Source organism: Megascapheus bottae, chromosome 6 (assembly GCF_031878675.1).
Source record: "Megascapheus bottae isolate mThoBot1 chromosome 6, mThoBot2.hap1, whole genome shotgun sequence".
Taxonomy (NCBI): domain Eukaryota; kingdom Metazoa; phylum Chordata; class Mammalia; order Rodentia; family Geomyidae; genus Megascapheus; species Megascapheus bottae.
The window spans coordinates 31,981,519-32,008,943 of NC_143514.1; the positions used below are offsets into that span (position 1 = coordinate 31,981,519).

Here is a 27,425-nt window from a genome sequence, read left to right on the forward strand (position 1 = left end):
CTTACTGCTAAGAATTGTTTTTGCTATACAGGGTCTTTTATTATTCCATATGAAACTTTGGACTGCCTCTTTTATTTCCTTAAAGAATGACATTGGGGTATTAATAGGTATTGCATTGAATTTGTAGATAGCCCTTGGCAAGATTGCCATTTTCACGATGCTAATTCTTCCAATCCAGGAGCATCAGAGTTTTTTTTTTTTTTTTTCCATTTCCTTACTTCTGCTTTAATTTCCTTTCTCAGGATTTTTTTTCAGGTGTTTTTTTTTCATATATTTTTTATTGTAATTAATAGAAAGGTTACATTATATTCACCAGATAGAAGGTGCATTACTTCACAAACATTGATACCCTTTCTTATGTCATGTTCCCCATTTCCCTCCCCAGACCCCTGTCCCTCATCTTGTTTTTCTCTCTTCCCTAACCAATTTCAAATAACCAGATAAACATATATACAATATATCAGATAACAAGGTGAAATGCTGTAACAATATGAGATAACCAAGGGACAGCAGAAGAGATGAGAGATAACATAGTACATTAAGGACAACAGTCACACATCATATGACTTTTGTTTCTATATCCTGGAGGCCCTTTCATTTAGCGTCATCCTATATGGCCTTATGTATCAAGGTTTTGCTCTATTGTATATCTCTGCTAGGAGAGCCCAAGGTTTCTACTGATTATGACAAATGAGGGAAACCATTGAGCCTAAGTTCCTTTGAGTCTGGCTTACTTCACTTAATAATGATTTTTTCTAAGTCTTTCCATTTCCTTACAAATGGGGTGATCCTTTTTCAGGACTTTAAAGTTTTCATCATAAAGGTCCTTTACATTCTTAGGTAATTCCTGGGTACTTTATTTTCAGAGATAATTTTACCATGGTAAACTATTCTATTATGAAAAACAATCTGTGCCTCTGTAATGTCATGTTAATGATCCAGGACTGTGGAAGAGAATTTTTTCTTTCTTTTTTACTATTTTTTATTGTCAGGATAATGTATAGATGGGGTACAGTTACAGTAGTCAGGTAATGGTTATATTACATCTAGAACCTTGATATCCTTTCTCATGTTTTTGTTCCCCCTCCTAGTCATCTTGTTTTCCCCCTTTTTAAATCACATTTTCTAAACTGATCCATTTTGTGTTTGAGCACAAATAACATATACAATTTAGATCAGATACCAAAAATTGGAAGGGGGGAAAAATATCAGTACTTTTCTTTTTTATTAATTTAATTTTATTTTCATGATGATATACTTGGTAGTTTTGTTTACATTTGTTTTTCTTTATTTTTTTATTGTAATTAATAAAAGGGTTACATGATATTTGCCAGATATATTTGTTTTTATAACCAAAAAGAAGGAAAACAGTTATTCTTCATGAATTTTTATTATGTACTTTTAGTAAATATGCATGACTTTCTAATAAGTAAATGCTTGTGTATCTTCTCACTTTTTTGATTATTATTAGAAAATGCATGATTTTAAAATGTGAAACTTTTTATGAATAACCACTACATAACTGAATTTGCCATACAATTTGAGTGTTCACTTTTTCTTTGGAGTTTGTGTTTATAGACGGTGACATTATGTATGCTTTGTTGTATGAAGTAGATTTTACAAGGATTTGGAAGGAATAATGTTAGAGTTGAATCATCACATATGGTAGAATTTACTTGCCAGAGTGTAAGCTTAATATATTCTTTCATGGATTGGTTGTATTTGGGGGGAGGGTTATCTTAATTTTAATAAGATTAAAAGCAACTTGTTTATAAGAATGTAGAATTCTTTATATTTTCAGAGTAATGTTATTGTCTTGAATCCAGCAGTAGTGCTTTATTTATTACCATAAAATGCAGATTTGAATAACTGTTGTGATGTCAACATAGTATTCAAGTGAAAAAAACATGTTAGAAGTAAGTGATGAGATCTCCTAATAGGCATTCAAGGAATGTTTATGGCAAAAGCTTATGTAAATATCAGGTCTGATTTGTTATTTTTTCTTTGCCATTCCTGGGTACTGAACTTAGGGCCCGAGTACTATCCTTGGGCTTTCCTCGAGGCTAGTACTCTACCACTTGAGCCATAGTACTACTTCTGGCTTTTCTACTGAGGAATGGAACCCAGGTCTTCGTGCATGCTAGGCAAGCACTCTACTACTAGGCCAAACTCCCTGTCCCAGGTCTAATACAGATGCTGAAAATTATGAAGAATATTGTACATTAAATTATATTTGAGTTAAATTTTGAATAAATACTGAATCATATTTGTAGTGTGTATGTGAAAATAAAGATAAAATATAGAACCAGACCAGAAGCTTAACAGCACTCAATTAGTTTTAGCAAAATAACATCATCTTCCAAATGATATCAGTGTTTTTTAGAAAAAGTTATTGTAATTAATAGAAGGGTTACATTTATGTTCGCCAGATGGTGCATTACTTTACCTACATTGATACCCCTTCTCATGTTTTGTCCCCATTTCCCTCCCCCCACCCACTCCCCTCATCTTATGTTCCCCACTTCCCTTTCCTATTTCAAATAAACAAATAAATGTATATACAATGGTATCAGGGCTTTTAGAGGATCTCTGGTTTGGTAGTTTAGTTTGAATGTAATTTATAATTTCATCTCGATTCTGTAGGTTTTGATAACTATCATAAGTAGCTCATTTGCATGTGTATATTTAAGTATCATACTAAAAATTTGACATGGGGAACAAGTGAGAATTTAAGTTCTCAAAGTGTCTAAGTAAGAATAGTTCTCCAAATCTAGTTAGAATTAGACTTATAAACTTTTTTTTTTTTATTGGATCGGTCATGGGGCTTGAACTCTGGGCCTGAGAGTTGTCCCTGAGCTCTTCAGCTCAAGGCTAGTGCTCTACCACTTGAACCACAGCACCACTTCCAGTTTTCTGGTGGTTCATTGAACGAAAGAGTCTTACAGACTTTGGTCCCCAGGCTGGCTTTCATCCACAGATCTCAGCCTCCTGAGTAGCTCGGATTACAGGTGGGAGCCACCAGCGCCTGGCTAGACTTATAAGCTTTTGACATCTGTTTTCTGACATGTTTGTTATTTATCTACCTTATTACAAATATAATCACTTTATGATATAGTAATTATATTTAGCCAAGAGTCATACTTATTTGGAGAGTCCACTTATAAAAAGATTGAAAATATTATTTAAAGAAATTACTTTTTTATGATTGATGGACATTGGTAAATATTAAATAATCACCTAGTTTTACAGAAATTACCTTAAAAATATGGCCTTACAGAAGACTCATTTTTATATTGATATTTACATTTGTTAGTCTTGTTTAACTAAAAATTATGATTGATGATTTACAACTTAATGTAAATTAATGATCACCTTAAGTTATTATAAAAGACAAAATGTTTTTAATTTTATGAAGAATGACTTACACTATTCTGTGAGTATGAATCAGTAACAGCTGAAGAGCTGATATTTGAATGTGACAGGACTGGAACATTTTCAAAGTAGAAATCTAGCCAACTTTTAAGAGAAATCAGTGTTTCAGTTTTGAACTTCAATATATTTGGAACATATGCAGAACATTTTCTTCTTGTTCTCTACTGCCAAATAATTATGTATGCCACAATAATTTTCTCTTTTGTTTGGGAAGCTCAAGTGTATGGTAAAATAAAAAATTTCCTGATTCATGTTTACTAGTTTTAATGGTAGAATCTAGATAAGAAGTATCTGAACGATATTTTGAAATTTTTTTTGCTAGCACATTATATGTGGGGTTAGAAGCATGGCTCAAGTAATATAAAGTAATGTAATATAAACCTGGCAAATGTGAGGCTGTGAATTGAAATCCCAGTACTGCTCCCTCTAAAAAAAATTGTATGTGTTTTTTCTAAGTCTTTCCATTTCCCATCAAATGGGGCGATGTCGTTCTTTCTGACAGCAGCATAGAATTCCATTGTGTACAAATACCACAACTTGTTGATCCACTCATCAACTGAGGGACATCTGGGTTGGTTCCATATCTTTGGTATGGTAAATAGTGCTGCAATGAACATTGTGCTTGTGGATTTAGTATGTCCTTGTTTCTGGATGATTGGGTAAATGCCAAGTAGTGGAATTGCTGAGTCATAGGGGAGCTCTATGCTTAGTCTTTTGAGGAACCACCATACTGCTTTTTTAAGTGAAGTTAGCCAGACTCAAAGGAACTTAGGCTCAGTGGATTCCCTCATTTGTCATAATCAGTAGAAACCTTGGGCTCTCCTAGCAGAGATTTGCAATAGAGCAAAACCTTGATACATGAGGCCATATAGTATGACGCTAATGAAAGGACCTCTGGGATATAGAAACAAAAGTCATTTGATGTATCCTTAATGTACTATGTTATCTCTCATCTCTTTTGCTGTCCTTTGGTTATCTCATATTGTTATAGTATCTCACTTTGTTACCTGATATATCGGATATATTTGTATTTGGTTATTTGAAATTGGATAGGGAAGGGGGGAAAACAAAATGAGGGGTGGGAGTGGGGACCAAGACATGTGAAAGGGTATCAATGTATGTGAATTAGTGTACCTTTTATCTGGCAAATATAATGTAACCCTTCTATTAATTACAATAAAAATATATGAAAAAAATTGTATGTGGGCCGGGAGTTTGGCCTTGTGGTAGAGTGCTTGCCTAGCATGTACGAAGACCCGGATTTGATTCCTCAGTCCACATACGCAAAAAAATGCCGACAGTGGTGCTGAGGCGCAAGTGGTAGAGCTCTAGCCTCGAGAAAGTCCAAGGAGAAAGTCCAAGGACAGCGTTCAGGCCCTGGCTCATGCCAGACTTTCTTATTCAACCTGAATGACAGGCTTAGTAAAATGATAAAGACTGATAATCTAAGAGTTTATAGTCTCATGGAATGATGGTAGAAGATGGGGAGACTTTCAGATTCCTAAATATCCTTTGGAAAATAAGACACCTAGTTGGCTGGAGTACCTTGCCTGAGACTGAAATGATTTGATGATATATTTGGAATGAAGTCTATAATTGGTCCATGGCTGTACAGTAGGAAAAGCATATCATATTTCTGAAACAGAAAGGCCAGTGTAAAAGGGAAGAATATGAGTGAGACGATAGAAATGATAGTGAATGTTGAGTGATAGAGATAGAAGTTGGGGAAACAGAGACCAGATCATATCAACTTCTTGGACTATATAAGTAGTTTTGGTTGTATTCCTAGTGGGGATTCCTTGGATGTTTATACATGAGAAGGTTATTCACTTCCTTGAGGAAGTTTACACCGGCAGCTATAAGGAGAATGGAGCTGGAATCTGGTAGCAAGATGGAGTGAAGCTTGTGAGGTGTGGTGTGAGTCAATCTGTGTGCCTGTGCTGCACTAATTGGATGTGCTGATAACTTGTATGTCTGCTTGCACATTTGGTAGTGTGGAAATGAAAATCTTTGAAATAGCATAGTTTAAAGTAGACTACTATAGAAGACATGAGAATTTTAAAGGTACTTAAAAATTTTAAAAATGTCTGAGAAAGATAGTATGGATTCTCTATTTTCTTTTTGCTATTTGACATAAAGTACACTACTGGGAAAAACATTGTTAGTAAATTAAAGTTTTGTAGATAAGTTGATACTAGATTGCTCCATTTTTCTGCTTTAAAATTACACTAGTAACAATCGCTATAATATGGAAAAACAAATATAATCTTTAATTTTATAGTTGAAAATTAGTTCTCTTTGTGAGAAAAATATGAGCATAATTGCTCGCTACTTGATATAAATAAATTGTGTGTGCTTAATGTTTTGGTTTTATTTAATGATTCAGTGTGTTGGGAATTTGTTTTTTCTAGTCACATTGTGTTGATGCTTGCTGATGATATGGCATGCAATGCTAGAAATCCTAAACCAGCTACAGTGTTTAGTCACAAGAACATGGAACTGAATGTGTATGGAGATGATGTGGAAGTGGATTATAGAAGCTATGAGGTAATTTGTTTCAAAACTTTTAAGCTCTAAGACAATACAAAAATATAACCAATTATTTCTCTTAAGGTTTAGTACATAATTGTTACTGAATCTTGCTATAATTTGTCTCTAAAGTTCCTGTTAGGGAAATAATACATGGGTAAAACTCTTAAAGCATGAAGATTTCATGTATATAGCTGGGAGAGAAAAATTTTGTATTGCTTTCTATATTAGAGAATTTTAGTGAAGTTCATATGTCAACTTTTTCTTACAGGAACTTTTTCATATTTGTTTTTCATATTTGATCTAAAATGACAAATCTTGTACATTTAATAAAATATTAAACATTTTTTGAAAAGTTGAGTAATAAAAAAATTAACCCATATTTCTCTTTTGTTTTGTTCTTTTTTTTGCCAGTCCTGGGCTTGAGTTTAGGGCCTGAACACGGTCCTTGGACTTTCTGGCTTTTTTTTTTAATGTATGTGGTACTGAGGAATCAAACCCGGGTCTTCATGCATGCTAGGCAAGCACTCTACCACTACATCAAACTCTCAGCCCTTAACCCATATTTCTAATTAGACATTAAACTGCTTTTCATATGTTTCCACTCATGTATGTGCATATAATTTAAGCAAAAATGTCATTATAATTGCATTGAAACTTTTAAAATGTAATACATCATGTTTGTGTTTAAAATTTGAAGACACAGTCCATTATCTATCTTACACTTAGTATCTATAATTGTTGAAGACGCTTAGAAATGTTTGTTCAATGAGTTAAATGTGTATGAATGTTTGACTTTTTCCTTATTTATGTACTTGTTTTAAAATATAGACTAAAATCCCTACCCCTTTATTTGTCAACAAAAATACTGTTAATATTATTAGAAAGCTGGGTGCTGATAGCTCATGCCTGAAAGCCTAGCTGCTGAGGAGGCTGAGATCCAGAATATCAAAGTTTAGACCTAGACTGAACAGAAAACTTTGAGACTCTTATCTCCAAAACAACCAGCAAAAGCTGAGCTGTCTGTGTTACTCCAGAGGTAGAGTGTTAGCTTAGCAAACAAGCTGAGTGAGCACAAGACACCCTACTACTGTGTGTGTGTCTGTGTGTATGTATAAATATATATTTATACATTATGCATACACAGTTATGTATATACATATACATATATAAGCAAAATGTAAATTAATGAACTTAAATACAAATTTATACACTGTAATCTAGGAAAATGTCTTAATAAGAAAGCTACATAGATTTTCTAATTTTGAATGTTAGCTGTTTAAGCATTTTATTCTCTATACTTTAAATATGCTTCAAAGAATACCAGAAGGGTAGAAATTCCAGATTGGGAAATTTGGTTTAAAGCGTTATGAATTTTTTTACATGTTAAAGATGCTCCTAAAGAAATCTAAGTAACACAATGCATTCAAAAAATAACTACATATAATTTAGGGAGATTATTTATGGAGCTGTTCATGATTAATCTATAATTAAGTAGTTACCTAGTGAGCTGCTACAATATAGTGGAATTTATTTATAAATTTTTATAGTTTATGTCTCCCTGAAGAATTGACTATGTAATTTTACTTTAAGCTTTGGGGTAGCTCCTAAAATAATTTATTTTTTTCCCAAGATCATTTTTGCTTTGTTCTCTCTCTGTCTCTTTTCACTCCTGCCTGCCCATCCCCCCCTCCCGCCCCGCCTGCCCCGCTAAGCTTGTGATCCTCTTCTTTTCTCCAACTTCAAGTTCTGGTATTACAGGTATGCACTCCCATCTCCAGAGAGATTTTAATATTTTTAAAAATAGACATAATTATTCAGATTTTTTGTGGGGGAGCAATACTGGGGCTTGAACTCAAGGGCCTGGGCACTGTTCTTGGACATTTTTTTGCTCAGTGTTATCGCTCTGTCACTGGAGCCACAAGCATCACTTGTGGCTTATTCTGTATATATGGTACTAAGGAATTGGATCCAGAGCTTCGTGTATGTTAGGTGAGGACTCTACCACTAAGCTATGCTCCTGGTCTCCGTTACTTAAATTTTTATGTTTAAATACATATATTTTAATTGAGCTATAATTCTTCTGTGCTTTTAGTTTTTACTAATGAGGAGTAATGATTTTGAAAGTAAAAAAATAACTGCTTAGTTTTTTTTCTGATTCTATTTTATCTGATGTTTTTTAATTATTTCAGGTAACTGTGGAGAATTTTCTGCGGGTATTAACTGGTAGGATCCCACCTAGTACTCCTCGGTCAAAACGTCTTCTTTCTGATGATAGAAGCAATATTCTTATTTACATGACAGGTAATTCAGAATGTAGATAATGCATAATAGAATATTGAACCTCTAAGGAAACTCACATGGGAGCTACTTAAACACTAAGTGATTCCTGTTCATAGAGTTTATCTTGTGGGTTGTAGATTGTCATGATCTAACATTATTTGAAGTAATATGTGCAAATGGTACAGATTGAGGATTTCAAATCCGAAATGCTGAAAAATCTGAAATTTTTTTTAGCACCAGTATGAATGACAACAATGGAAAATTTCATACATCACATTGTAGAAAATATAACAAAATAGAGGAGCACTGAAAATTTGGTGTAGAATCATCAGGTTCTGTGGCTAATCTATATGAGTCAGAAATTCATGTTTACACTTGGGTTCTATTCCCTTGGTATCGAGGTATGTAGAAACAAATATTCTAAAACCTGAAAAGTCTGAGAATGAACCGCTTATAATCTCAAGCATTATAGATAAGGAATCCTTCACCTCCTAACATTTTGTGCTAATCCATGATTTATCTCAATGCTTTTTACTGTTGCATGTTAATTACTTTTTCCTTACTGTCTTGGTTTAACAACTCTGACTTAAGTTTTATTCTGTTAGTTTGCCCACTACAGCGCTTATTAAAATTACAAATCTTCCTCCTCTGCTTAACGCTTTATAATGATCTTCCATTAATTCACTGCACATTTATTGTGCATAAGGATTAACTCAACATGGACGATTAGACTATTCTGAAACTCTTATTCAATTTTGGTCTAGGATGGGGATCATGAAAATTATATTGTAGGCATGTTTCTCAGATATGAGATGGAGATATAGTCATCTTTTAATTATTTATATGTTGAGGAATACTAGAAATAAAACACTCTATAGTATACTTAAATATTATGCACCACTCTGTCCTCCCAACCATGTCTTTACATCCTTGCCTTTGTTTATGTCATCCTTTAAGTTAAGCTGATTACTTCTTATTTGGTAGAGATAACTCAGGAATCTCTTCCTCTAGCGATTTCCTTGTGTTTCCAGATCCCTGGAACAGTCTGAGTGTCCATCTGTTGTCTCAATGTAATTATTAATGACCCTTACCTTAGAAGTATCAATGTATAAGTAACACAGTTTATAATTATCTTTACAAAACAAAACTTCTTGGGAAGCATAGGCACTTGTCTTTATATTCCCATATTAATGTTCAGTTTCTCACATAGCATTTAGCTTATTGTTTTCTTGTTTGAGTGATTATCCTCTGTACTGTATTTGAATTCAAAGATGTTGCTGGCTATATTTTTATCACAAGTATGTGTGTTATAATACTTAATAAATATATTTATATTTATTCAATATTGATATTTATATCAATAAAAATTTCTCAGGGTTTTCTATTCAACTGATAATAAAATAGATATAAAATAATTCTTAGAGGGGCACAGCGCATGTTTAAATCCAGGCGGACTGCCTCTTTTATGAATACTAAATAGTTGTTGGGTCCTGGACTGTAGCCAAGTGGTAGAGACCTTGCCTAGCATGCACAATGCCTAGTTTCCATTCCTCCATACCACATACCAGAAAAAGCCAGAAGTAGTGCTGTGGCTCGAGTGGTAGAGCCACTAGCCTTGAGAAAGCCCAAGGACAGTGCCCAGGCCCTGACTTCAAGTCCTAGGACTGGAAAAAACAAAATACGTGTCACAATCTTTGAACTAGTCCTAATAGAACTGTGGGCAATGGTCATTAGTCACAGCAGAGTGGTGTAGCATACCAAAGTGCAGCTAATGTTTGATTTTTTTTCAATCGGTAGAATAAAATTTTACTTAATATACTAAGAGCCAGTGAAAGAGTATATAAATGTGGTTGAATCATAGCAAAATGAAATTAAATTTAGAAAACCTCCTAAGGGAGCCAAGTGCCAGTGACTCCTGCCTGTAATTCTAGCTATTTGGGAGGCTGAGAATGGGAGGACTGAGGTTCCATTTCAGCCTGGGCAGATAAATCGGCAAGACTGTCTCTGGAGAAAGCTGATGCCACACACTTACTTACTGCAGCTATGAGAGGAAGCCTGCAGAAAAAATAGATTATGCTCTTGTCTCAAAAATGATGATCTCAAAAAGGGGCTGGTGTGTGTGACTCAGTGGTAGAGTGCCCACCAGCTTAGCAAATAGGGGTCCTGAGTTCAAACACCAGTCTGAAAAAAATATTCTTAAATAGAATAAGGCATGGCTACACTGAGAGTGCCACCTCCCTGACAGGCACAAGACCTTGAGTTAAAAACAAAACTCAAGTTTTAGATTTAAATTTTTTATTACATTTAAATATTTTAAAAATATTTTATTTTTACTTTTGGTGATGGTACTGGGGTTTGCAGTCTTTGTACTTGCTTTTAGGTACTCAACTACTTGGACTGTTTCCCCAGCCCTTTCCTGCTTTAGTGATGTTTTGTTTTCAATGGAGTTTTGATGTCTTGGTATTATCCCAGAGCCAATCTCAGGCAAAGATTTTCCTACCTGTGCCTCCTTCATAGCTTAGTAGCATAGCTGTGTAGCATATACTTGGCTTATTGGTTGAGAGAGGTTCTTGCCAACCTTTTTCTAGGCTGATCTTCCCATTCTCCCCATCCTGAATTCAGGTGTGAACACTGCACCCAGCATTTCTTCGATATATTGTTTATTATAATTAATAGAAGGGTTACATTATATTCACCAGATAGAAGGTGCATTACTTCACATACATTGATACCTTTTTCTCATGTTTTGGTCCCCATTTCCCTTCCCCCACCCCGCCCCTCATCTTGTTTCCCCCCCTTCCCTATTTGATTTCAAATAACCAAATACACATATATACAACATATCAGATAACAAGGTGAAATACTGTAACAATATGAGATAGCCAAGTGCACCCAGCATTTTATGTACAATTTCTTAGCCTATGCTTTTTCTCTTTTTAATTAATACATTAATTATATTTATGTGTAGTTGTCATCTATATTTTATAATATAAAGAACAGGTGTGTTGAAGTATTACAACAAATTAAGTGAATGTATATATAACTATTATCTTTATAATGTAAAAACATATATCTGATTTATCTTTTTGGCTTTTCTTATAAGGTCATGGGGGAAATGGTTTCTTGAAATTTCAAGATTCTGAAGAAATTACCAACATAGAACTTGCAGATGCTTTTGAACAAATGTGGCAGAAAAGACGGTAATCAGCAAATGACTTCTTTTCATAAATTAATACCAAACTTTTCCATTTTTCAATTTTTAGTTATTTTCTTTTTTTCCCTTTTTTATTGTAATTAATAAAAGGGTTACATGATATTTGCCAGATAGAAGGTGCATTAATATTTTAACTTACTTTAATCATTTCTTCTATCCTTACGTTTATACTGAATATTTTCATTGAACTGAGGATTTTTTGTTGATGTTGTTGTTTTTCTGTTCTTTTCTTTTTTTTTTTTTGCCAGTCCTGGGCTTAAGGTCAGGGCCTGAGCACTATCCTTGGATTTTCTCAAGGCTAGAACTCTACCAGTTGAGCCTCAACACCACTTCCAGGTTTTTTTCTATGTCTGTGGTACCGAGGAATCAAACCTGGGTCTTCAAGCATGCTAGGCAAGCACTCTATCACTACGCCAAACTCCTGGCCCTGTTTTTTTATTGTTGTTGGTGGTGGGTTTTTCTTTTTGCCAGTCCTGGGGTTTGAAGTCAGAGCCTGAGTACTATCTTTCTCAAGGCTAGTGCTCCTCCACTTGTACCACAGCACCACTTTCGGCTTTTTCTTTCTTTCTTTCTTTCTTTCTTTCTTTCTTTCTTTCTTTCTTTCTTTCTTTTTTTTTTTTTCTAGTACCCAATCCTGAATTCTTTTTTTTTTCTTTTTTTTTTAATTGTAATTAATAAAAGGGTTACATGATATTTACCAGATAGAAAGTGCATTAATACACATACATTGATACCCTTTCTCATGTCTTGGTCCCCATTTCCCTCCCCCCACCCCCACCCTTCATCTTGTTTTCCCCCCTTCCCTATCCAATTTCAAATAACCAAATACAAATATATCCAACATATCAGATAACAAAGTGAGATACTTAAAAATACTTAAAGACTTAAAGAGAGTCTTCTCTGAAGAAGAAACAAAAATGGCCTATGGACATGAAGAAATGCGCAACATCTCTGGTCATAAAAGAAATGCAAATCAAAACAACGCTAAGATTCCACCTCACTCCAGTTAGAATGGCCAGGATCAGGAAAACGAATAACAACAGATGCTGGTCAGCTTTTTCTTTCTATGTGGTACCAAGGAATTTAACATAGGGCTTCATGCGTGCTAGGCAAGCACTCTACCACTAGGCCATGCTCCTTACCCTGAACTCAGTTTTTAAAAGAAAACTTGTTATTACACAACATGAATAGCATTGACCTGTGGGATTATATCTCTTGTTCTTTAGCATCTTTTTTTTTTGTTTTTAAGAAGAAATAATAATCCCTCTAACCAAATGTCCTGTATTTTTGTTGGATATTGTGGTTTAAAATTCTTACTTTGTTGGAGCAGTGTTGACTGTTTATGTAGGCCCAGTGTGGAGGGAAGCCTGTCTCCTTCTACTTTCTCTTCACCGGCTAGCCATCTCAGAAAATAGATCTGATTATGTGATTGTTTCACTAAAATAATAAAGTAAAAATACCCCTACTCAGTACACACTTTGGTAGCTTCCTAAAGGACCCAAACTTCAAATGAAATCTTTACAGATCTTTACCCTTTGAAATAAACTTCTCTCCATTCTTCCAACAGTTCCAAATTTGGAACTGTTCCCCTTTCCTAGACTTTTATGTTTTTTCCTTTGTTGGCATGTAATTTTCTTTTTTTGTGAGATAATTTAATTGCCTTTATTGCTCATATCAGATACTATTACTGACCTGTTTCTCTTTGTAGTTTCTTTTGTTTCTCTGTCAGGAATCATAGAACCCTTATCTCCTTGGAGGCAGAAACTTTCTTTTTTTATATATGTATACATACACACATACATATACAAAATGTATGTATGAATAATGATACATTATTAAATATAGGGTATATATTAATAATATTAAATATTATGTTTTCTATACTGTAATTTGTATAGATGTATATTTTTGGGGGGCCTCAAGCTTTCAGTTTGACTGAGCTAGCACTTTACCACTTGCATACTTCTAGTTGGCAGTTTTAATGGTTAATTGGAGATGGAGTCTTTTGGACTTTTCTGCCTGGCTTGAATTCAAACTGTGATGTTCCAGAAACTAGAATTACAAACATCAACCACTAACAATCAGCTTGTTTGTTCTTTTCTTTTGAGACAAGAGTCTTGAGAGGCTAGTCTTGACATCGTAATTTTCTCTCAGCCTCCTCAGAAGCTGGGATTATAGGTGTCAGATGTGAGCCACCAAACCTGGCTCTCAATAAGAGAGAATTTGTTTTCCAACTATAGTTAGTTGAGTATGATGACCAAGTCATACATCCATATACACACAGATGTGCATAAGTGTATGTGCATGTTTGTGAATCTAGCTCAGTTTCCAGTTCAGCATGGCTGTCAAGAAAATGGTTGTTAACCTGGAAATTTGTTTGAGTCATATGGTAATAGTCAAGGAAGAAGACAAAAGTTGAAGCATCTACTTTGTGGCACAACTACTACTCCTTGTTTGAGGTGGTTTTTCAAGACAGGATGAGTTCATTAACTTCTGGCTAATAAGATGATTAAGATGGTATATTATGTTGTAGAAGTGTTGCAGAAATATTTGTATGATTGAGAGCATGAGTCACTGAAGGATATCATCACTTTCCTTTCAGCTATAATGAACTACTATTTATTATTGACACTTGCCAAGGAGCTTCGATGTATGAACGATTTTATTCTCCTGGCATAATGGCTCTAGCTAGTAGCCAAGTGGGAGAAGACTCACTCTCGGTAGGTATATTCCCCAGTTTATAACCTTCAGTGTCTTTGGAACATGTAAGTATTTCTGCAATGGCTTATATTTGTTTTGTGACTATATCTGTCATTTTTTATTCTTAGACTGTACACATGTTGATTTTGTTTTAAACATTTTGCTATAATGGCAGAGATACACACTAATTTTTCCTTGTTTTCACAGCATCAACCAGATCCTGCAATTGGAGTCCATCTTATGGATAGGTACACATTTTATGTCTTGGAGTTTTTGGAAGAAATTATTCCATCTAGTCAAAATACTATGAATGACCTTGTAAGTATTTGCTTGGTTTGATTGCAACACATTGGTGTAGTAATCTTAATGTGGAATGTGAACATGCATGTATCAGTGTAATAAGACTGTACCTTCTCTAGGATCTCCCTGAGTTGTTCTTCCTTGTTGGAATTTGTTTTACCTTTTCAGAGCTTCCATAACTTTTCTTTTGTAACATTAATCACAGGTAGCCTTTTATTGCCCTTACTAATTGAGTAGAAGTCTTTCAAATTTAATTGGAAGTTTCTGAAAAAGAAAAGAACCTCATCATATATTTTTATGTCCTCTACTTCTTGTAATAAAGTCTTTTAACATGGCTTTGAACTTAATTTTGTTTTCTTCTGACTTTTTCTGGATTGGTTGTATTTTTTTTAGTTACAACAGCTTTGAAGTTGTCATTAAAAATAGTCCTAATAAAAAGCTTGAAAGAGATCTCACCTGGATAATTGCTGTCTGTCAATTACTTTCATTGTTTTTCTGTTAACTTATGCCTTTCTCATTTATTCACAAATATTTATTCTTTTTTATTTCCTATTTTTGTTATATTTTAGGTTGATGTCTTGCTTTGTAGGTAGCATGGGCTGGCCTAGAGCTTACCATCTTCCTGCCTGTGCCTTCTAAATACTATGAAATTATTTTGGAAAAAATGAGGGAACTGTTTTTGTTTTGTTTTGTTCAAGCCAGTCCTGGGGCTTGAACTCAGGGCCTGGACACTGTCCTTGAGCTTTCTCAAAGCTTGTGTTCTACTAATTGAGACACAGCACCACTTTGGGCTTTTTCTGTGTATGTGGTACCAAGGAATTGAACCCAGGGTTTCACACATGCTGAGCACGCACTCTGTCACTATGCCACAGGCCCAACCTCAGGGAACTATTTTTTAAACAGCTCATAGTTGTTAAATAGTTTTTAGTAAGCATGCTTAATAGGATGTCTTCTCATATCCATTAAAAATTTGCTCATGACTATATCTAGTTTTTCAATAATAATGATTCATTCTCTTACAGCTTACTGTAGATGGTTATTTGATATTTCTCTATAATGTCTGTGTAATAAGCCTTGTTTTCTATTATTTATAATAATGTTTGCTGAGTACTGGTTGTAGTCCTTGAACTGTATTAAGGTGCTTTAGTAAACAGCAAAAATAGAAGCCGTAGTCATTGGTAACCATTGAAGGACATTGAAAGACAGGTTTAGAAATTGCTACCTGTTAAGTCTCTCTGGCCCTTCAGATAATCTCTTTGACTATGACCTATACCTCTAGTATACTTTCAATATTAAAATGTAAATGTTTACATCCATGATGTTCCCTCAAGGATCTAAGCTTCTTATTTAAGAAGTGCAAAGGCTGTGCTTTATACATATTCTTTGTCTGTGTAGCTCAATTCTAATACCTGCTGTATTTGTAGATGCTCACTGAACATTTATGTAGTGAATAAGGGCCATGACAACAGTTTACATTTGTATAATACTCCTTTAAATATAGTAGGGTTAATGAGTAACCTGTTTAGATTGAGACACTATACTGTGTTGCTTGATTTAGTGACAGTTTTAAGTATGACCATGTACATGTATTTACTGTTGTTACTTGTTACTTGTTTTTTCAGTTTCAAGTATGTCCCAAAAGTCTCTGTGTATCTACTCCTGGCCATCGTATTGATCTTTTTCAGAGGAATCCTAAAAGTGTCCTAATAACTGATTTCTTTGGAAGTGTACGGAAAGTGGAAATCACAACAGAGACTATTCATTTAAAACGGGATTCAGAGATCTTAGAAAGCAGGTATTCCTCTTAAATTATTATTTTAGTACAATAGTCTATTCTCATAATTTATGAAGCTTTATGAAACATTAAGAGATTGAAGTTAGTGTTTATAAGTAGTTTCATCTTTCTACCCAGTCTTCCACCTTATGTAAGCAATATACTTTCCAGATTTGTATATAGAAACCATAAATATTTATGGAATTCTGGGGTCATGGTTAGCTTCTCTTGGTATTCCAAAATAGAGTGTTGGTTGTAATGAACTTGTGACTTGTTAAAAAGGCATAAATTGCCTAGAGCTCTCCTTCACAGAGGTGTAGGTTTCTGTTGAGGCTCTTGGTAACACTTAGGTAAAGATAGGAGAAAGGTGTGCTAGTCACTCACTTCTGGAAGAGTGGATTATGTGTCAGCGATGAGTATTCATGCCTGTTCCAAATGAGAGAGCTTTGAGAGAAATTTGTTAACTCTGGGTATGTGAAACACTTTTGCTATTATCCTTAAGGTTAGTCCTATATATCTTACCAAATCCATTTTATAATTTTCCTTGAATCTAAGGAGGTAAAATATACCTTTCTTTAACTATCTGAACATTGAATTAATTTTCTTTATAGATAAGAACCAGTTTACCCCTCTATACATTATCCCTACAATAAAATCCAATAAAGAATAGTAGCACAACCAATATCGTTCTAATATGTTACAACCAACATTAAATAATATAACTTAATGATATACTTTTTTCATCTGATGTCAAATAGTTCACAAAGTATAAGAATGAATCACTAATGTGTTTGGTGCTAGCCAAAATAATTTCTTTTACTACCAATCCAGTGACAATAAATTCGATCACTTGTTTAGTTATATAAAGCACAAAGACAGGAGCCTGGAGTTTGGCCCTGTGGTAGAGTGCTTGCCTACCATGCCTGAAGACCTGGGTTTGATTCCTTGGTACCACATACATAGAAAAAAGCCAAAAGTGGTGCTGAGGCTCAAGTGGTAGAGCTCTAGCCTTGAGAAAGTCAAGGACAGTGTTCAGGCCCTGAGCTCAAGCCCAGGACTGGCAAAAAAAAAAAAAAAGTACGAAGACATGCTTTGAGATAACTATGGGGTATTATAAAAATTTTAAACGATCAGAAAAATAATATAGGCTTAATTGTTTCTTAAAGGTTAAAAGAATAAATATATGGAAATTCAGGAAATCATGTCTATTTTGCTTTCATTCTCAAATTGTGTTTAAAAAACGTAACAAGTGATAAAATATTGTAAGAATATTTAATTTAGCTAGGAGCATAATAGTAATTTCTTTTTACTTATTCATTATAGAATTATTTATTTTGCTAATTTTTCAGCCATTGAAAGGTATTTTTGCTTATGTGGCATGTTAAAATTTTTGGTGTTTTTTTATAGTTATTTTATAGATTCCATCATTTTCAATATCACCATTGAGAAAAATTTCAAAAAATAAGGTATTTTGGTTAAAAATACAATAAAATAAACAGGTTTTATACTTGTTCTGTGCTGTTTCTATTCACTTAAAAGATGATGTTTTTATAGAATTAAGTGGATAATAGAAATAATTTCAGTGGAATTCTACTACGGTGAATTGTGTGTAATTCTACTACATTTTGTTATATATTCTGGAAGAATGGAATGTGGCTATCTCAGTTTTTTATGCGTATGCATTTGAAAGCAAAAATGGTTAATGTTGAAGGTTATTTTAATTTTTATCTTTGAGAAGAAAATAAAGTTTTAAAGCCAGTTTCTCAGGACTGCTGAATTGGAGCACCCTCTAGTGTTTATAAGTCAACTTTATTTAGTATATTGCTCCTTACCAAGTGGTTTCATAATCACTACTATAAGCTGGGCTTGGTGGTGTATACTGAGGAGGTTCAGTCAGGAAGATTTCTTGAGCCCAGGAGTTAGGTATCAATTGGACAACACAACGTAGACCCTATTTCCTAAAACAAAACACCTACCCATCTACTTTATTAAACTAATTTATGAGAATTGAATCCCTGTTTTGCTCTGAGAAGATTGAAATGAATACTATGAATATAATTTCATTGCATTTAAGTTCTACTTGCATGTAGTGTAACAACTGGAAGTTTATTTAAAGGAGACCATTGTATTCAAGATATGCATGGGGAGTTTAGAGAATAATGTCACCAGTAATTTGGTATCACAAAGTTAATTTATTCAGAAAATTATAGGTTAGAATATATATATGTATATATATATATTTCAAGCCTTAGGTAAAATATCATGTCTATCATGTTAATATATTTTGAGAAATGTTTCTCTTTATATTAACAATGTAGACCATTGGTTTAGATTTAATGTTGTGATAGTTGTGTCTTAATATAACAGTTTAGTGTACATTTCTAATAATATATAATCAAAACTAGTACCAGAGCTGACCAGAGTAGCTATGTAAAATAAGAATTTTTTTGTCTTTTCTGAATTAAAGGTGATTCAAGGTTTTTTGTTTGTTTGTTTGTTTGTTTGTTTTTGCTGGTCCTAGGGCTTGAACTCAGGATGCAGGCTTTGTCCCTGAGTTTTTATGTTTAAAGCTAGCACTCTAGCCCTTGAACCACAGTTTTATTCCCGGCTTTTTGTGGTTAATTGGAGAAGAGTCTCACTGACGTTCCCAGTCAGGCTAACTTCAAGCCCTAGTCCTCAGATTTTAGCCTCTTGATCAGCTAGAACTATAGGCATTAGCCACGGGCACCCAGGTTCTGAGTAATAAAGTTTTATTAAAGGCAAAATTATAATGCTACACCGAGCATGAAGTACAGATATCTCTTTGACACAATTATTTCCTCTGGGTATATACCCAGAAGTAGGATCACTGGATAATTAATTATAGTGCTGTTTTAGTTTTTGAAGGATCCTCCCCACTATTTTCTGCAATAGCTGTACTAATGACTTTCCCTCTAACAGTGTATAAGTGTTTCCTTTTCCTACATCCTTGCAAGATATCACTTATTACCTTTTGTCTTTTTTGATAACAGTCATTTTAATTGCTGTGAAGTTACACCTCAGTGTAACCTTAATGTAATCTGAGGATTGTGATGTTGAACCTTGTTTTCATGTATCTCTTAATCAATTTATGTCTCTTTTTCTATTCAGATCTTTCATTCATTTACAGTTTTTTTTCCCAAAGTTAACGATTTCAAGTAACTAATAAGTTGAATTAATTATTTTGGATTTTAACACTTTGTCATCAGCTATATAGCTTAAATATATACTCATCTATTTTGTGTGTTGTTTTTCACTGTTGTTTCTTTCGCTGTGCAGAGACCTTTTATTTTTGCGTTCATTGCCTTGCATTTGTGATCATATTTTTTTGCCAAAACCACTGTCAGGAAGCTACTTTCCCATGTTTTTATCTGGTAGTTTTAGATTTTTTTTTTTACGTGCCAGTCTGGGGACTTGACCTCAGGGCCTGGGCAACTGTCCCTTTGCTTCTTTTGCTCAAGGCTAGCACTCTACCATGCATAGCTCTACTTATAGCTTTTTGGTAATTGGAAATAAACAGCCTCAGAAACTTTCCTGCCTGGGCTTGCCTCAGATCTCAGCCTCCTGAGTAGCAAGGATTACAATTGTGAGATTGGTACCGAGGTGTTTCAGATCTTTCTAAATGTCTTTTTCCTTTCCTTTTCTTTTTTACGTATACTACTAGGGATGGAACCTAAGATCTTGCAGTTGTTACTGACCAATCCACCTAACTCCTTCAGTTTTGGCTCTAAGAGTATGGATGCATTCTGCTTTTAGTCTGTTGTGTCTGGGTTTTGTTTTTGTTTTTGTTTTTTGGCAGGGGGAAGGCGCTTGCTATTACCATGCTCTTTTGATTATTATGCTCTTTATATTTTGAAACCAAGAAAATAAAAGAACAAATGTCTCCAGCTTTGTTCCTCTTTTTAATCTTGCGTGGTTATTTGTTCATTATCTTTGGCTTTATACAAATTTTAGGACTGATCTTTCTGTGAAGAGGTACTTAGAATTTTGATGGAGATTACATTGAATCTGTAGATTGCTTTGAATTATATGTCAGCTTGCTAGTAGTTGTCAAATTCAAGAACAAGAGATTTCTTTCTATGTTTTTGTGCCATTGTCTTAGCAGTTTTTCCTATAAATGTTTAATGGTTTTCAGTGTAGTTCCTTGGTTACATTTATTACTAAATAGTTTGTTTTATTTACTTTTTTAGTGTGAGTGTTTCCTACCTGGCCTCCCTCCCTTCCTTTTTCTTCCCCAGTCCCATTTGTTCTCTCATTCCCCCTTCTCCCTTCTTTTTCTCTTTTGTCACATCTACCCATAGCTCTTCATTGGACTTTTTTTTGTTGTTGTTGTTGGACTATAGTTCATTCATTGACAAACTGAGAAATATTCTCACCTCCCTAAATTGCTTTAAGCTTTTGCAAACATAAGCTTTCATTTTATTTGAGTAAATATCTAGGAGTGGGATTACTGGGCTATGTGGAAAAACATATTTAATTGTATTTAAAACTTTTAAACTGTTTTCAAAATGATTATTATTTTATATTCCCCAAAATAATTGTTCCATATTCCTGCTTGCTTTCAGTTCATTTTCTTTCTTTTTTATTGTATATTATTGTCAGGGTGATATAGACAGGGATTACAGTTACATTACTTCTTGAACACTGATACCCCTTCGCGTGTTTTTCTCCCACTCCCCGCCCAATCATTTTGTTTTTCTTCTTCCCTTCCCTATTTCAAGTAAACAAATAAACATATGTACAATATACCAGGTACTAAAGTCAAACACAGTAACAACATGAGATAAACAATAAGAGAAAGAAAAAAGAGAAAAGAAATAACTTCATATAGTCCATTAAGAACAATTATATTAACAACAATCAAAAAGATAAGCCTCTTGTTACCATATCCTGGAGTTCATTTTACTTAGCCTCATCCTATATGGCTATATGTACATAGCTTTTGAGCTACCCTCTGCTAGGAGAATCCTAGACGTATACTAATTATTCCAAATGAGGGAAACCATTGAGCCTATATTTCTTTGGGTTTGGCTTACTTCACTTATTATGATTTTTTCCAAGTCTTTCCATTTCCTTAAAAAATGGGACGATGTCATTCTTTCTGATGGCAGCATAGAATTCCATTATGTATAAATACCACATCTTGATCCATTCATCTACCGAGTGACATCTGGGTTGATTCCATATCTTTGCTATGGTAAATAATGCTGCAATGAACATCATTGTGCTAGTAGCTTTAATATGGCCTTGTTTGTGAACATTTGGGTAAATGCCTAGTAGTGGAATTGCTGGGTCATAGGGGGGGCTCTGTGTTTAGTCTTTTGAGGAACCACCATACTGTTTTCCAGAGAAGTTGTGGTGGATGTACTGATACCTAATTCTGTAATAATATTCCACTCTCATTTTAATTTGCATTTCTAATGACTAAGAATGTTAAGCATAATTTTACGTTTATATTGATCATTCATCTATCTTTCACTTTTTAAACTGTATTTTCATTTTTTTAACTGTATTTTTTTTTTGTCTTTTCTTTTTTGGTACTGGGGATCTTAACCAGAAGGTTCCACTTGCAAGGCAAGCACTTTGCCACTCAGCTACATTCCAGCCCATCTTTCATTTAATTTCTACTGAAATCTTTTGCTCACTTTTTCAAAGTCATTTTCTTATTAAAGTTCTTTATATACTCTAGATAAAAGATTTTTCTCTCAGATATATGTTTTTCCCGTTTGTGAATTTGCCCTTCTTTTTCTTGACTGTGTTTTGAAAAGTAGATTTAATGTTGATGGATTTTATTAATCACTTTTTCTTTATTCTAGTGTCCTTTGTGCAAGGAACTTTTGCCTAACCTAAAGTCAGAACGATTTGCTTTTAGAAGTTTTATAGCTTTAACTTTTACTTTTGGCTTCTATTTGGAATTAACTTTTGAGTATGACATGAGGTAGTGTTTGAGGTTAATTTCATTTCTTAATTAACTTGCCAATTTCTTAAAGAATGTAAATAGGAAAAAAACCTATTGGGATTTTGATTAAGATTGGACTGGTTTTATCAACGTGGAGAATCTGGATAACTTAATAAATACAGAGTTCTCCAATCCACAGATTGATCTCAACAGTTATTTAAATATTACTTTTCCATTTGTTTGTTGGTCAAATTCAGAAGTAGGATTGATTTTTAAAAATAATTCTGTATTGGGAGAGCTTATTGATTGATTGATTGATTCTGATGTTGATAAACCAAATCACAATGAAAACTTTAGTAACCTCTTAGTAAAGGTGAAGAATTTATACGATCTGAAGAGAAACCAGAGTATTTTAGTAGCCTTTTATTTTTTGAAGTGGAGAGTGATTGACAGGCTGGTTGTAAAATTGATATGGAAATGTGTAAAGGACTTACTATTAATGTATTATTAATTCTTTGAATATATGGATTCTAGTATATTTCTGCTTACTTAGGAAATTAAATGGGAAGTTAAGTGTACATATCCAAAACACTGCTCAGTGTTGGATATATTGATTATGAATACAATGTTCATATTATTCAATGAAAATTACCCATATAAAAATAATAAGATTGAAAAACTTTATGAAGCAAAGAATCATCAAGGTGGCACAACTAATAGTTGACAGGATTTCACTCTTACACTTTTCATGTTATTATATTTTTTGAAGTGATTAATTCTAATTATCAATCATTATAATTCAGTTTGTTTTGTTTTCCATTTATTTTATATTGCATATAACCATTTATCACTTCAAATAAGATCTCTTTATAATGGGATTTCAGAAGTTTAGAAGTAGCTCATTTGTTTTATAGATAGGTTAACTGATAAGTAATTTATATAATTTGTCATTTTTGAATAATGTAAAATGTTTAATATGCTTTCATAAAATATTGGCCATTTCATATTTTAGCAATTAATTCACTACATATAATTAATAAAAAGCAAAATCTGAGATGCCTTATGACTTTTAAGAAATCAGTATATACAGTGTAGCATAACATGGTGCTGAATCTTTTTGTAGAAATAAATAATCTCCTGCTTTCCATGGTATCTCATATAGATATGTAATATTTTACATAAAGAGCTTTTCATTCACATTCACACTATAAAAGTAGCAGCCTACAAGCTATAAATTTGGTCTCCCAATTCACTTCAATCACTTTCTAATTTATATTTGCACTCATTACCACAAGACTATGAAAAATTTCAGTCTTGCAATTCTCTAATCTTGGAAGTTTAAAAATTCATAGGACAAAATTAGAAGCTGTGTAGGGGTATGGTAGAGGAATGCTAAACTTTCAGTGATAGAAACTTGGTTTCAGAACAGTGACTGTAACATGCTCAGTTTATTTTTTTCGTGTACAAAATGATGAATCGATAAGAAAGGAGCTGTCTATGTAATATAACAATGTAAACAACAATAGTTTTGTAAAAAACAAGAAAGAAGTCATCCCCAATATATGTTAGTAAATATTATGCTCACTAGGATTAATACTTTCTTAGATTTATGAATTAAAATAAACTTTAACTTAAATATGAAATAATGCAATTTAAAGTTTTAAGTTACATATAATCTAAAAATTATGTGGTAGCATTTATAAGTCATGGGATGTCAATCTTCAGGGATGATATTAGAGTATGTATATGTGCATATATGTACATGCATATAAACATACATGTATACATATACACAATGTGCATGTAAATATAGTGCCAGGACTGGGTCTTGAACTTTGTGCCTAGTCACTGTCCTTTAGCTTTTGCTCCAGGCTGACACTCTACACTTGAGCCACATATCCGCTTCCGGCTTTTTAGCGGTTAATTGGAGATAAGCATCTCTTGAGTTTGTCTGCATGGACTGGCTTTGAATCATCTTGATTTTCAGATCTTAGCCTCCTGAGTAGCTAGGATTACAGATGGGATCATTGATGCCTGGCTGAGAATTGATTTCTGAATTATATGGAAACACATATCATCAAACTTCTAAGATGTCTTTTAATTCTCCACTCTACTAAACGAAGCCTTAATTTTCATAATGAGAATTTATTTAATATCTATAATTTAATGTTTCAGAGAAGAATGCAGCATAGTAGTGAAAACAAGGCCATAAAAATGTGCCTTTCCTAGCTCTGTGACCTTGGGCAAACCACAAACCACTTGAACTCTTCCGTTTCTGCTTCCATAAAATGGGGATGAAAACTGTACTTCATAATAGTGCTTGAGAATCAGTTTTCATTTTGTTTATAATGTGCTTTGTTTTATACTTCAAATATTGAGTGTTCACTAAGTGTTGTGAATAGTAAGAAAACTTATCATATACACAATGAAGATTGACTTACTATAATTCCATTTTCTCTATTAGCTTAAATTGTTTATTCCATTTTTATTCATAATAAACCATGTTCCTGAAATCTGGAGAATTGTTGTAGAAATACTATAAAGAGTTGGGAAATTATGTCCTGCCAGAAGGTGGCAGTAGTATCATGTATTTGTATAAGTGGAACCTTTCTCTAAAGGGGTTGTATCTTTAAATTGTGATGTCTGTTCTTTCGGATCACTAATGGGAGAGAAAAACTTGATATTGAATTATAGTTTGAAAAGTGATGGAAAGAATTTCTGCATATGTAAGTTGTTTTGCTTTAAGAAATTTAGTAATACACAAATACAAAATGGCTAAATTTATAGGTACTATTTTAGTTACTACTTTTGTGGTATTTAAAAATATATATTGGTTTGTATATTTTTTAGTATCTTAACAAGAAATTGAAGAACACAAAAAAATAAGACTTTTCTTTAAGAATTATTTATTAATTAGTAATAGTGTGTGTGTGTGTGTGTGTGTGTGTGTGTGTGTGTGTGTGTGTGTGTATACACCTATGTACCTGTGTGCACGCATGTAGGTCCACAAGCTTGAACTCAGGGCCTGGGTACTGACCTTGTGCTTCTTTTGCTCAAGACTAATGCTCTAAAAATTGAGCCATAGTGCCACTTCCAGCTTTTTCTGAATAGTTTATTGAAGACAAGAATCTCATGGACTTTTCTGCCTGGGCTAGCTTTGAACTATATTCCTTAGATCTTAGCCTCCTGACTACTTAGAATTACAGGTGTGAGCAACCAGTCACAGCAGATTCACTTTTTAAGCAAGCTATTTATGTAGAACCCCCTGAGATTGGAGCTATCAAATAAAGCAAGAGGTAGAAGACATTTGTTAGTGATATCAATCTGTGATTTCATTTTAGAAGAGGCAACTTTTGTTGAAATCATAGTAAGCCTTTTATCTAGTTTTAAGTATTCTATAGGGTAGGCATTGTTAAATTGCCTTCCCAGTGCTAGAAGAAACCTTTGAAGCAACATGACACAGTAAAAGCATGATGCTGAATGGTCTTTCATTCATATTTTCATCTAGTTACTTCCTTTGTGCCTGGGCCTATTCTTCAGTTCGTTTGAAGTTTTGTACCCATAAAATAATTATAAGATTTGAAAGTAATATGTACAATGAGCACGCTTGCCACCTAAAACTTAGCTTAATCATGTCTTCATGTCTTCCATGCAAGATTAGCATCTTTATGTGGTATACTGTAGTGCTATTTATATCGCTTGATTTGCATTTTTATCAGCCATGCTACATATGGCCCATTCTGACAGAAATTGTTAGCTTGGTCTTCTCATTATCTAATCTGTGAAGTTGATTAAAAAAGAGGCTTTTTTTCTGAGGCCTGCAGATAGAACTCCCTGGTAGCCCACTGCTGAATGGTAGTGTTCAGTAGAAGCTCCAAGAGAACTTTTCTTAACAATAGGAGAATCTTTTGGAGCTAAACCCCTAGTATTAAGTTAAAGCAGAAGGTATGACTGCACAGGTGATTATCACATATAAATCAAGAGTTTTGAGTCAGAATAGTTTTCCGTGAGTGTCAGGGCAAAAAACTATGATCTATTTATGTATATTACATATATACATGGTATGCCATGAATATTATATAGTATGAGTTAGAACCACTGTAGCTGACCTGGATATTCATGTCAAAAGATATTTATCTTTTCTGTAGAAATCATTATTAAAATTATAGAACACAAATATGAATCTAAATAAATGGAGAAGTGAACTTTACTTAGATTTAAGGATAAATTATTATCATTTACCTTTATCTAGGTTATGTGTAAATACAACTACTTTTAAATCCCTAGAATTTAGTAAATGCCAAACACTTGTAAGAACTTTGAAATTATTAACTTGATTAATCCTCAAAACTCTAAGATGTGTAGTCATTTTACAAATGATTACAATTAACAGGTTTGCATCTTGTGGCATTATTAAAAAATGGAAGTGCTGGGCTACCTGCCTCTACATATATGCTTCTCACCATTACTGTCCTTCCAGATTTTGTCATGGAACTTAAGTAGTCATTGAATTCAGATGGACAAGAAGGCTTGATTCTAAAGGATAGGTGACCTTAGGCACCGATAACTCAGACTTGTCATTCTCATTGTCTTAGAGGGCTAAGATCTGAGAATCATAGTTTAAAGCCAGCCTGGACAGGAAATTCCATGAGACTTATTTCCAGTTAGCTACCAAGAGTCCAGAGTGGAGCTGTGGCTAGCTATGGTAGAGCCCTGGCCTTAAGGAGAAAAAAAAATCCAGGGACAGTACCTAGATCCTGAGTTCAAACCCAATGTCACCAAAATTTTAAAGAGAGGAAGAAGAAGAACAGAATAACTCTGGGAGAATGGAGAATCAAGACATCTTGCAAGAGACAAAGTCGGAGCAGTAATATTCCTTGGAATCAGTTGTAAGGGGAAAGAAGAAAGCAACTGAAGAGGATAATGTTATGAAAAGTCAATGATACTGAAATTTGTTTTTTGTTACCAACAACACTACAAAAAAAAAACACATATTAAAGTATATTGCACTGCAGTCACAGAATATTGAACTGAGAGACCTAATAGGCCAACTTATCTTTCTTCCTTTGTCACCTGATGAATAATCATTTTGGATCCTGAGAAGGCCAATATAAACAACTGACAGAAGCCAACATCTGAATAAAATTAATATAAGAATGAAATAGAAAAAAATTTTAAAAAATTGAGGGGATGGGGGAGGGAAATGGGGTTAAAACATGAGAAGGGGTATCAATGCGTGGAAAGTAATGCACCTTTATCTGGCAAATGTAATTGTA

General features: G+C 33.7%; 1 protein-coding gene across 1 annotated transcript in view; it reads left to right on the forward strand.

The window, feature by feature from the left end:
- The window catches only part of Pigk (phosphatidylinositol glycan anchor biosynthesis class K), a 91,133-nt gene that overhangs the window by 31,696 nt on the left and 32,012 nt on the right, over positions 1 to 27,425 (forward strand). Inside the window, exons 4-9 of the mRNA XM_090334590.1 lie at positions 5,844 to 5,979; positions 8,154 to 8,265; positions 11,348 to 11,444; positions 14,061 to 14,178; positions 14,366 to 14,476; positions 16,081 to 16,253. Of these exons, the coding sequence (XP_090190716.1) occupies positions 5,844 to 5,979; positions 8,154 to 8,265; positions 11,348 to 11,444; positions 14,061 to 14,178; positions 14,366 to 14,476; positions 16,081 to 16,253 (747 nt within the window). The remainder of the gene's footprint in view (positions 1 to 5,843; positions 5,980 to 8,153; positions 8,266 to 11,347; positions 11,445 to 14,060; positions 14,179 to 14,365; positions 14,477 to 16,080; positions 16,254 to 27,425) is intronic.